We start from the raw sequence: 12,857 nt of genomic DNA, 5'->3' as shown, positions 1-12,857 counted from the left end.
GCAATACACGTTTAAGGTTGTTGCCTGGAGTTTTTGTGTCCTGCCTCTCTGTTATTTGTCTAAGCCCCGGTCTCGAAAGAGAGCCCCGCTATACGCTATGAAAAAAATACGCGTTTACGGGACGGGAAGCCGAACCTAAAACACCTAGCATTATAGTAAAAATAAATGTATTTGCATTGTAAATCAATATTTGTACGAAACGATAGTCTGTCAAGGCGCGTTGTCGACCGAGCTAGAGGCGAAACACTTTTGCTAACTTTAGCAATTTTTCGCTCTTAATCCTGATTTTTTTTTTTTATTAGTGGTTATATTTAATTTTTTTTTTTACCAGATGTTATTTACTAGGTGTGTATGAACCCATATGATGATAAAAATTATAATATTTTCGAAATATAATGATAGTTTCGATTCGGTAATTGGCCGCCGATTCGGTAATTCGTTGCTAATTATGCTATGCTGTACTTTTTCACTGCTCTGATAATACTTATCTCTGTATGTAATGTATCTAATAAATTTCTTTATATTTTATAACATATACCATAGCTAATATTTGCTGAAGGGTGTCTGGCTGCACCCGCTTTTACATCTGTTAAAGGCGTATTGCAAGACCCACCAGTTTCATTTGTTGTATAAGTACTCTGTATACCTTTACAACAATAAATAAGAAGAAAAGGAGTGCCGATGCAAAGGCTTTACACCCGTCTCACAACTGAACTCAACTGATATTTCAGTCAGTGAATACACCTACTTTTGAAGAATGTGCTACAGTTTTGGAATGTTGGCAATCCTGAAATTCTGTTTGGGACCTTTGGGTTGTTTGTGTTGCGGTGCCGAACTTGCTGTTGGTAGTGGTCTTAGCTGACGCGGTGTAGTGGTTGCAAGTGGTGTGGTAATTTGTGTGCACAGTCTGAAGTATTTATATATATACTTTTTTTTCGCATCAGTTTTTCCAAAGAAACTTTCCAGACATGACGGTAAGATCGATTTGATTAACGTAATCTACTGAACGTCGTCTCTGGTAGTCTTTGATATTGTACTCACTGGGAAACTGCCATAAATTTGTTGGAAATCATACATTCATACCGGACTGTCAGGTAGAAAGGATTTTGCCTGTATACCAGTTTTCGGTCTTGCTCTACCGTCAGGCCTAGTTTAATTTTAGGTATATTGTGACTTGCGATGGTGCAGTATAGTTCTGTTCACGCAGGGTAATTCAAACCATTCATCACACCGGTATGAGTCGAGTAGCCTTTTCATTACTTTCACACTTGACGCAGTACCTTTTAAATAGTAAATATTTTCACAATTGATGCTGTAACATGATTAGGCAATGAGCTTCAGACCCCAGTTACTGACTATTCTTGAAAACTAGTATTTGTTTATATCTAGTGGCATCTCATAGGAACTGTTTATAAAACCATAACACTGGTCATAAATAACGAATCAGTTTGTTGAACAGTTCTGTCAACTGCAAATTAAAAAATAAGTGAGGTATGGTACTGTGGTGTCCCCAATGTGGTGTTAAGCCTTTAAGAAACATTAACCCCAGCCCTAGCTTTTTTTTTTTTTTTTTTTTTTTTTTTTTTTTTGAGAATTTCAAGCCAAATTAGGCATTAAGCTGTGGTACTCATTGTAGGCATTAACCAAACATAGATCTGTGTTACTTGAGCCAAACAAAGGCCAATTTCCATTAAATTGCTGGCGGAGTTTTAGTGCCCCTCCCCGTAAAACAAAGAAGTGGCCACCCGCTATAGGATTATAGCATCTGACTATACTGTAGAGAGAGAAATAAAGTCTGGTGTTATGGTTTTGTAAACAGTATCCAGTTCTAACTTGACTTTCTTTTATAACATTTCATCCATCCATCCGTCATCCAATCCTCCGTTGCCCGATGAGGATCGTAGGAGCCTGGGGCTAGGCAAATTGGTCCTGACACATAAGATGAGAGTGACCAGCCTCACTCATCCCAGAGTGGCGTTGTGTGCTTAATAAGCCCCAACAACCCCTTGGATATAAACCTTCACAGGCTCAATTCTTACGCAGATTAAAAATAAGCGAGGTATTGTTGGGTCTTTTTATTGTTGTAAGGCATTGTAAACAGTAACCCCAACCTAGTTTTTTTTTTTATGGTGAAAATAAACTAATTAATTAATATAGGAAAGTGAAAAAGTTATTGTATGACAGTATTGTGATACCAACTCTGATGTATAGAAGTGAAGTTTGGACTTTGTTGGAGGGACACAAATCAAGAGTGAGAGCAGTGAAAATGAATTATTTGAGAGGAGCTTGTGGAGTCACATGGAGAGACAGACTGACAAATAAGGAGGAAGTGAAGGAGCATTATGGTGTTGATGTGGATGTGATAGGAAGCGTTAGGAGAAACACAGAGGTGGTTTGGTCATGTGGAGAGGATAGACAGCAAGAGGCTGATGAGGAGAGTATATGTGAATGCGGTGGAGAGGGGAAGAGGGAGGAGGAGGCCAAGGATGAGATGAAGGGATGGAGTGGAAAGGTATATGAGAGGGGGGGGTGAGCTGGGAGCAGGGCAGTGAACTGGCAGGGGACAGGGTGACAAGGAGGCAATTTGTTTGTGGCCACCCCTTACGGGATTAAGGCTTCTGGCAATAGATACGGTAGGTAGAATTAATTTCAAGCCATTTTAGGCATTAACCTGTCCAAATGGCACTTAACCGAGATCCATGTCATTTGAGGCTAACTGAAACGAATTTCCAATTTTGTCCTAAGTTGTCAGTGGATTCTGTCTTGATTGATCTCAGATTTGAAAACATGTGATTGACCAATCCCCAGCCCTGTGATTGGTTGAATTTGAACCATAATGCACCAGAGAAAACAAAAGGGTGGGGCTCTATAATCATAGTGCACCACCAAGAATTTAACCTGTGGATTGCACAATTACCTTTTTTTTTTTTTTTTTTTTTTTTTTTTTTAAATCCCAACCTGTGGTGTGCAAAAAATGAAGGAAGAAAGCTTTTTTTTTTTTTATAAACTTGAAGATAAACATCCAGGGCATCATCTGGTGAAAAGAAAATAAATCTCTCTCTCTCCATCTTTGCGTAGGGCCATGCGTAAGTTTACACACGGGAGTAGTGTAAAAATGAAAAAAAATTGTTTTTGTGTATTGTAAACTGGAAGATAAACATCCAGGGCATCATCTGGTGAAAAAGAAAAAAATCTCTCTCTCTCTCTCTCTCTCTCTCTCCATCTTTGCATAGTGCCATGCATAAGTTTGGATAGGGGTCGAGTTGTTTACAGTAATGCACGGCCAGCACAGCCTGAGCTGTGGCTCGTAATGGGACGCTACCCAGCCTGAGCTGTGGCTCGCAGTCCATGGGTTAACGGACAGAAAGGGAGTAACTGTCCACAGGCACACATTAGAGACCCCCCCATTATGTCATTAACTTTTAATATGTCAAGAAAAGTCACAGAAGAAGAGTTGACTTAGAACCATGTAACAAATTGGTTCATGTTATTGTTTCTTAGGAATCTGGTGTTATGGTTTTGTAAACATTATTCTAGTTTTATTCACACAGGGTAGCCTAATTCAGACCATTTATCATGCCAGTATCAGTTGAGTTTCTTTTTAAATTTTTCAACACTTGATGCTGTAACAACTTCATTAGGCAGTGAGTCTTAGTCATTGACTGTTCTTGAATATTAGTATTACCTTAAAATCTGACAGTGTTTTTTCTTCATGGAGTTATTCTCTTGCATTTGATTCACCTACATAAAAGTTGCAGGTCATTCAGTCTTGGTGGGCATTCCCTGACCATCAAGATCACTAAATTTGCAGGTTCAGGTTGGTAGTGGCGACCATCATCCACTCACTTGATGTAGTGCTGCCTACTTCCTTAGCTTTTATCATTCATTTTCTGTGCCTGCCCTCCTCTCTTCCTATTTCTCCTATCTTTCCTGTCACTTCATATTCCTTTTCTTTCCTTTACAGGTGGCTTTACATTGAGTGACAAGCCAAATGGTTTCCTGTAAGCCAAGAAACCATTTACAGTGCTGGGTGGTAACCATATAACCAAACCATACGTGCTCCCTATGTGTCAACAAGTGGGTTGGTGGAGGGTTGGTGCCCCTCCCTGTAAAACAACTAACTCAGTGTCAAGTGGCCACCCTTTACGGGATTATGGTGTCTGGCAATAGATAGAAAGATTGACAGTCAAGGTTATTTTGATGGCAGTTTCTAGCTAACCCAACTAACCAGGTCAATTAAAATTAACCTAACCTACAGTAGCTAACCTGCACCAACCTGGATGCAACAAAACACCGAATCATCAGTCATTTACTGAATCGGCGCTTTTAATTGCAAAATATAGTATTAACATTTTTAATCACCATATAGTAGAGATGTACTGATGTACCGGTATCGGTATCAGTGGTGCCGTATTGGCCCATTTTTAGAGTATCAGAATCGATATCGGCTGATTTTCTGCTGATACTACCGATACTTAAAAGGAATTTAGTGCGTAACATATCACTCACTGGAAGTTATTTTGTTAAATAGAATTTGGATGTTTTATAAGGATGAAAAATAAATTATTGGTAATATCCAAATACAGTATGTAGTATCATATTATTTTGAGTACATGGTGCGTACTAATACAGTACATTCTTTGGTAATGAGCCACATCTGCCACCATGGACATGTACGAGACATTGGTAGCCTTGCAACAGCGACTCAGGGCCCTGCCACAGCCATGGTAGGCACCACCCTCCCTCACTGGTATCAGCATCGGTAGTAGTATTGGTATTGGTCCAGTTTTGTGGTATCGGTACATCTCTACCTAATCAGTTCATATACACCAGATTATCTGAAATGTCAAAATTTTTCTTTTAATTTTAACAATACTGTAATAAATCAAGATTCAGAGCAAAAACTAGCTGAAGTTAGTGGAAGTGTTTTGTCCCTAGCTCAACAACTCGCCCGGACAGACTTTTAGTTTGTATAAATATTAATTTAACATGTATATACATTTATTAGCACTGTAAATGGGCCATTCCACTTCAGATGGACCAATGTTGAAAAAGTTTCCCACCTCACCATCTCATATTTTGAACAGCAATTCCCTTATACCTAAAATGAAGATCTGTGAAGTTTATGATTCATATCTAATATGATTGTGGCAGCAGGGCTGCAGCAAAAATGGATCCTTTGTCAGTGACCGAGCACTGAATTACGATTGTGGCAGCAGGGCTGCAGCAAAAATGGGTCTTTTGTCAGTGACTGAGCACTGAATTATTTTTCCCATGTCAGAGTGCTTGCCATTGCACGCTGGAAACTCAGACTGTCCTCAAAATTTAGTTCCTGGTGTAGTTTTTTTGTGTAGATTCGGAAAATCTGGTTGCCAGATCTCTAGAATGCACAGATTTTTCACTAAATATTCACGAGTGACAAAAAACTCATTTTTCTTTACGGTATCCCATTTTTAGACACTCAAGGATTTGTATGTGTTTAACCAAGCAAGCTCATACTCTAAAACAAGAAACTACCACTAATGTGCTATTGAATGCTTTAAACCTGACCTCTCTACCTCCTATAGTTCTAGAGATGTGAGACCTTAAAAATGGGTGACGTAAAATGTGAGAAAGAGGTACCGTACTATCTTTAGAGCTCAAAATAGCCATGTTGCCAAAGCTGTACCAATTTTCAATGAAAACCAGTGGAAAGAGCATGACCTGAAATACAGTAGGACTGCACTTTGGTATTGGTGTCTTGCTTGATTTTTGGTTTTCATCAAATGTCAAAATTTGTTTGAAATTGCATTTTAAGTATTTTAATAATTGTTGTTCTGCATTGGTCCATCATTGCTAAGCCACAATCAATTTCCCAGATTGATTATTTATACAGAATTGATCAGTTAATATATTATTTATACTCGGTTTCACGGAGTCTGACTCACTGATTTTGCCAGCCGAGGACAGGTGGATTTGGTAACAGCGCGATGCACTCGGGCTGTGATTGGTCGATTTCCGTTGTGTTTGAACGTGCATCAAATTGACTTTGTATTCCAACCAAGACCCTCATTAATTTGTAAGATACTGGAAAATACAGATACAAATTAAAACAATGATATCTTTAATGATAAATATGTGCCTTTTAAATTTCATTCATTCATTCATTGCCAGACGCCATGTATCCCAAACGGGGTGGCCAAGGGCTTAGAGTTAACTGTTTTACAGGGAGGGGCACTAATCCTCCACCAACCCCACTTGACACGTAGGGAGAACGAGCCAACAGCATCTGGTGTTCCCAGGCGGTCACCCATCCAAGCCTTTTAAATTACTAAAGATAAACCTGAACGACAATGATAACAAAAAGAAAGTAAAGTCGTGACTGGACGCATACGGACAACAGTCAGCGACTGATTTATTTGTTTAAATTCATTTCATTATGTTTGATTTTGTTCACACTGCATGCAGTTTTACGGTACTATAGCAGCAGAGTTCAACTATTATTTTCTCGTGGGTTTTGCTTTTATCTTACTTTCCTTTCTTCCACCATTTGATTTAATCCATTACTTTCCTGGCTCTCTGTCGAGGGGACAGAGATACATGCTTGAGGAGAGGGTGCATGGTGACCAGGGATAGGGTGTCCGTCTGTCTGTATGTATGTGTCTCTTATGATACAAATATGTTAGGGAAAATCAAACACCAAACTTCTTCATGTAAGAAATAATTTTACTGAATCTGACTGGGAATACAAACAAATACAGATTTTTAAAGCTGCTGTTACCTATGAAGGTAATGAAAATATGTATGTACACTATATGTATTGAGAACAGCATGTATTGACCCAAGTGAGGTGTGTGTGTGTGTGTGTGTGTGTGTGTGTGTGTGTGAGCTCACACAAATCATAATTATTAGAAGATAAGCTAAGTGTATCTAGGGTCTGGTGGTATATTAGCAGATGAGATAATGAAGGGCGTAGTGTAGACTGTAGTCTGTGACACTGTGCAGTAGTGGTGGGAAAAACATTCGAGCCTTCACAGGACCTCAGAACCACCTCGCTATGAACATCTGAATTCTCGTCACAGTTGCTAACTGTTCATATGCATCCAGTCGCGACTTTACTTAGTTGTTATCATTGTCGTTCAGGTTTATCTCTAGTAATCTAAAAGGCATATATTTATCATTAAAGATGTATCTGTATTTTCTGGTATCTAACAAATCAATGAGGGCCTTGGTAGGACTACAAAGTCAACTTGGTGCATGTTCAAACACAACGGAAATCGACCAATCACGGCCCGAGTGCATCGCACAGTGTTACCAAATCCACCTGTCCTCGGCTGGCAAAATCAGTGCGTCTGACTCCATGAAACCGAGTATAGATGTCTCACAAAGTTGGGAAATTGATAGCCTTATCATCAAAGGGCCATGCCTGATAGCTGTGCAGGTGCAGCCACAGGCCCACCATTCCACCAACCATCTTTTCTCAAGTGTCTATCTAGGTCCAGCATTCTTCAGCTCTAGTTGAAAACTGTCAAACAACTTTTCTATCCTAGATATGGTTTCTGCTGGTAGCTGATAATGTCTTCTCATAGCACTTGGTGTTGGAGTAGAAATAGTCATTAGAGTGTGCTGCTTTGGAACTCAGCAAATGCCTTTTTTTGAGGGCTGTTTCTGTTTTAAGCCGAAAATTTTGCTTTGACAGCGGGAGTGCGGATTTTCATTCTCAGTGATAACGAAGACCCATATATTGATGGGTTCACTGTATTTGTGTGTAAAGAAGCAAATACAGTACAGTAATTCCTTATTTATGGGTATTCACTAAGCACATTTTTTTGTGAGAAAGCTGTTTGTCAGCATAGGAATAATTATCACATAATATGCTATTATTTACTGTCAAGTGGTAAAGACGTTCAGTCAAGAGTGAGGGTTTATATAACTTACACTAGCACTGAATGCATCACTGTTTTTCAGTTGGCTTATGGATGCACTCATTTGTTATTGTGAGACTAGCACCAGGCAAACAGGACAGTACAGTACCCCCAAGGTGGATGGAAAACAAGAGAAGACTTGGAGCTCCCATTTCATCACCTGTTGGGACTGGCTTCTGACCATCCCTCTTTGCTGAACCTTTTCATTGCTTTAGTAACACAGAGTAGGCCAGCATACTCTCCCATACAATTTCCTCTAACAGTCAACACGAGACTACATGCATGTTACACACCACACTTCCTGTTCTAAATCCCCGTCAAAAAATATATCTTGACATCCAGCCTCAGAGGGTAGGAGGAGGGCGGTTACTATGAAAGCCCCCACCATCTGCTCCTCTCCCAGTGACAGCCAAGTGAGGTGCATGAAACTGTTGTCTGACTTAGTCCTTATTTATTTCTGCAACATTCGTGGCCTTTCCTCAAATTTTCTCACTGTTGAACATCACCTCTTCCTATAAACCTCACCTTCTTGTCCTCACTAAGACTCAGCTGTGTGAGGCTGCTGATAACAAACCCTTCTTTGTGTCCAAATACTTTCTCAATACTCACTTCAAAGTCAGAGTTGACTTATGTGTATGAATGCAGCAGCATATCCTGCTTTTAGGTTCCTGAACTTGAATCTTTTGAATTCCCAACACTCTGATTCTGGCTATCCTGTCATTCTCCTGACTAAATACTAGTATAACTCTGCTGTGTACTTATCCCCAAATTCTTCTGACAGTGAAAATTTCTTCAACTATCCTCTAAGATGGAACACATCCTATCAGTTTCTCCTTTCTCTGAAATCTCCATTCTAGGTGATTTCATTGTTCACCACCCATGGCTCATCTCTTCATTCACTGATCCACCTGATGAACAAGCCTGCAAATTTTATATACTTAACCCTTATGGGTGGGCAACTTATCAGTTTTACGACTGTGTGGGGCGGCATATTTTCGGAAAAATAAAGTATCAAGGAATAAGCCTAAACATGCATAAATCGAGGAAAATGGATGGAAAACAAAGGAAAGAGGTGTTACACGCATGGTAATACGTCTCTGCTGGCTGTGGGAGGAGGAGGGGAGGAAAGAGGGAGGAGTGCTGGCAGGCAGCATATCACCAGGCGTGCCTGGTGCGAGGCTAGCGAACTCTTCACTCTCTTTCTTTTTCTTCATTACTGAACACTATATTTATCATTTATGCATTCTTTACACTATTCATTGTCTTCAAAATCTTATGTATGTGTTTTCTGTTTTACTTGAACACTAATAACATTAAGACTTACATAGTCATTCTGTTTTTTACTTGAACAATGATAACACTACAACTTATGTATGTATATTCTATTTTACTTGTTTCAAGGCTTGGGAGGGTAGAGGGCAGGACAGTAGGTGACAAGGATGTCTTATAACCCAATTTCACCAATAAATTAGGACCGAAAATAGCTGGGCGTTATGTAATGTCACCCGCCTCCTCACACATGGACGTTACATAACGTCGCCCGCCTGTTAGGGGTTAATGACCGAGAGCACCTTGTACAGCACACTACCTGTATCTCTGACTGCCTTGGAGAGAGTTCCAACATACTTGACCTCTTCCTTACAACTGATCCTGCTTATGCTGTCAGACTCTCATAAAACCATTCATATAATGTCCAATATTAAGCACCCACTGTGACATGACACATTCTTGTTTCAGGCCATCATTCAAATAAAAGAACTCACTCAGTTCACGTCCACATTCACAGCAACTCTTGCATTCATATACATACTTTTGACAGCTTTCAGCAATTTCCAAGTTACTTCATGTATTTTCAGTGCCATCCACATTTCTTGTTTATCAACTCTTGTCATAGAGTTTCTCCATATCCATGAAGGCAACAAACAACTTATTTTCCTTCCTTAGTACTTTTCCACTAAACATCTTGAATAGAACATCTGATCTACACTTCTGTAGAAGCAACAGTCAGCTGATCAGCTGCTTCCATATTGCCCCTACAGAAAAAACAGTGGTCACTGAATATCACACGGTTATATCTTTTCTCCCTTCCTTCTTTCCTTCTGTCTCCTTCTGTCTGCCTTTCCTTCATTCTTTCCTCTTCCTTATGCCAATGGGTGACTCTGCACTCATACCTCTGTCTTTTTTTCCTTCATTCTTTCCTCTTCATTTTGCCTGTGGGTGACTGCACTCCTTTTTCTGTCTTTTTTTCCTTCATTCTTTCCTCTTCCTTCTGCCTATGGGTGACTCTGCACTGAGTGACAAGCCAAATGGCTTCCTGTACACCAGGAAATTATTTATGGTACTACAGTGGGTAGTAACCATATAACCAACTTATGGTGCCCGGAAGTTTCGTGGGTGATTAAGGCGATCCAGTCAGATTGAGTGTGTACAGGTGTATATCCAAGAGGTGGTTGGGGTTTATTGCCCACGTAATGCCACTCAGGAATGAGTGAGTCTGGTCACTCTCATCTTAAATGTCAGGACCATCTTGCCTAGCCCTGGGTTACTGCGCTTCTCATGGGTCAGCACAGGATTAGATGATGATGATGATGATGATAGTTAAGTACAGTAGAAGATAATGATAATTGGTGAAGTACATAAAATTCTGTGATCATGTTAATTATGATCAATAAAATAATTATAATGTTGAGAAACCTCAGAGGTGCATGTACTTACAGTATGCATCTGCTAAATATTTTATTATTTAATAGTTTATGTGCTGGTTACCTCTTAGCCTTTATCATTCTTTTTCTGTGCCTGCCCTCCTCTCTTCCTATTTCTCCCATCTTTCCTGTCACTTCATATTTTCTTTCCTTTACAGGTGGCATTACATTGAGTGACAAGCCAAGTGGTTTCCTGTAAGCCAAGATACCATTTACAATGCTGGGTGGTAACCATATAACCAAACCATACGTGCTCCCTATGTGTCAACAAGTGGGCTGGTGGAGGGTTATTGCCCCTTCCCGTAAATTAAATAACTCAAAGTCAAATGGCCACCCCTTACGGGATTATGGCATCAGACAATAGATAGATAGATTTATATACAGTAAGCTGTGTACGGTACCTGGTGTTCATAAACCATCTCAATACACTTTAAGAGAAAATTTCTCGCAGAGGAACATTGGCATGTCAACAGAATAAAGCTTCATCTCTTTCTGTACATAATAATGCCCTCAGGGAAGTGAGCATGGAAGTGAAAAAGCTATTACATGACAGTATTGAAATACCAACTCTAACGTATGGAAGTGAAGCTTGGACGTTGTGTGAAAGAGCATTGTGGTGTGGATGTGGATGTGAAGGGAAGCATTAGGAGAAATACATTGAGGTGATTTGGCCATGTGGAGAGGATGGAGAGTGAGAGACTGACAAGGAGAATGTATGTGAGTGAGGTGGAGGGGGAGAGAGGGAGGAGAAGGACAAGGATGAGGTGGAGGGATGGAGTGGAGAGGTATATGAGAGAGGGGGGTGTGATTTATGAGGCGGAGGGATGGAGTGGAGAGGTATATGAGAGAGGGGGGTGTGATTTGGGAGCAGGGCAGTGAAATGGCAGGGGACAGGGTGACATAGAGGTTGTTTGTGGCCACCCCATATGGGATTAAGGTGTCTGGGAATAGATAGATAGATAGACCTGTATCTTTGCACATAGTGCAGGTGGTGATGGGTCACTTCTCCAGTATCAAAGTGGTGTTCCTGAACCCCTTTGGGTTAGATGTCCTTGATAACCTGTGAAACAGTTTCAGGATGTACGTGAGAGTTGCCAACTCATATCTGATATCAAAATGGTCATAATAATTCAGTCATTGTCTTTTACCTGGACTAAAAAATATTTTAGTAAGTCCACATGAAGTTGTGCTCAGTATACCTAATATTTTTGTTTGGGAACTCAGATGGGGACCAGTGATGATGAAGAGTCTGCTGAAAGCTCAGGGCCTCCCAGCCAGACGCTGTCACTGACCAGCTTCCTCTTTGGGAATATTGACACTCATGGACAACTAGAGGGTGATGTTTTTGATGTTGAGTGCAAGCGGCAGCTGGCTTCCCTCTCCCGTTTGGGTTTGGGGTCTCTACTGCGCCAAGTGACTGATGATGGGGAGGATGATGATGAAGATGATGATGATGATGATGAACAAGAAGAAGAGGAAGAAGGTACAGTACATTCTTTTAGCTTCTTACTGAGTACAGTGCCTTGTAAGTAGACACTGGTGAAGAAGTACAGTGCTGTACTTTTAGGTCATAATACTGTAGTTTAGACAGAATACTGTTAACTTCATTGCTGTTAAATTTTTAGTTTTGACCATTGCACACAATCCTGTACACCATTTATGTATTATTTTAGGATAATCTTATTGTAAAAGCTTTGGAGGAGAGTACTGACCAGTATATGAAGTTACTGAATGATAGTCATATAATAGGCCACCAAGAAAGAATGAATTGTAGGGCAGGAATGAGGCATTAGAGGAGATGAAGAAATTTACATAGATTGGAGCCATGATTTGCAAGTCTGGATGGTGGGATGAAGGAAAGAATACTACAAGAAGAAGAGAGTGACTGAAAAATTGAACAGCTTTGTGCAAATTTATTCAGTTTGGAATAGAAAAAAGGGCAGTATTAATGAGATATGGAATTTATTGAATGGATAAGCTGAAAAGAATTTATAAGTTATAAACATGGGTAGGAGACCAAACAAAATCTTTCAAAGTGAATTGAGTGGTGATACTGGAAGAGGTATACCCACCATTGTACAAAAGAAAAGAATTAAGCGGCATAATTGTGTGTGTGTATGTGAGACAGACATATAGAAAGAGAGGCAGGAGGGGTGGGGGAGGTAATATGAAGACATTCTCTTATGGCCATCTCTTGCTGGGGAGTTCGTGGGAGAGAGCAAGGTGTCAGAGATGTTTTTTAACATGGTAA

General features: G+C 40.1%; 1 protein-coding gene across 1 annotated transcript in view; it reads left to right on the top strand.

The window, feature by feature from the left end:
* The first annotated feature begins 2,008 nt into the window (after positions 1–2,008).
* Taf1 (TATA-box binding protein associated factor 1) overlaps positions 2,009–12,857 on the top strand; it is a 667,992-nt gene continuing 657,143 nt past the window's right edge. The window contains exons 1-2 of the mRNA XM_080273519.1: positions 2,009–2,059; positions 11,831–12,089. Of these exons, the coding sequence (XP_080129645.1) occupies positions 11,831–12,089 (259 nt within the window). The 5' untranslated portion in view covers positions 2,009–2,059. The remainder of the gene's footprint in view (positions 2,060–11,830; positions 12,090–12,857) is intronic.

Source organism: Coenobita brevimanus, chromosome 55 (assembly GCF_032717465.1).
Source record: "Coenobita brevimanus isolate Jiangsu-jjx chromosome 55, ASM3271746v2, whole genome shotgun sequence".
Taxonomy (NCBI): domain Eukaryota; kingdom Metazoa; phylum Arthropoda; class Malacostraca; order Decapoda; family Coenobitidae; genus Coenobita; species Coenobita brevimanus.
Note: the sequence above shows the minus strand (reverse complement) of the source record. Positions and strands in the feature narration are given on the sequence as shown.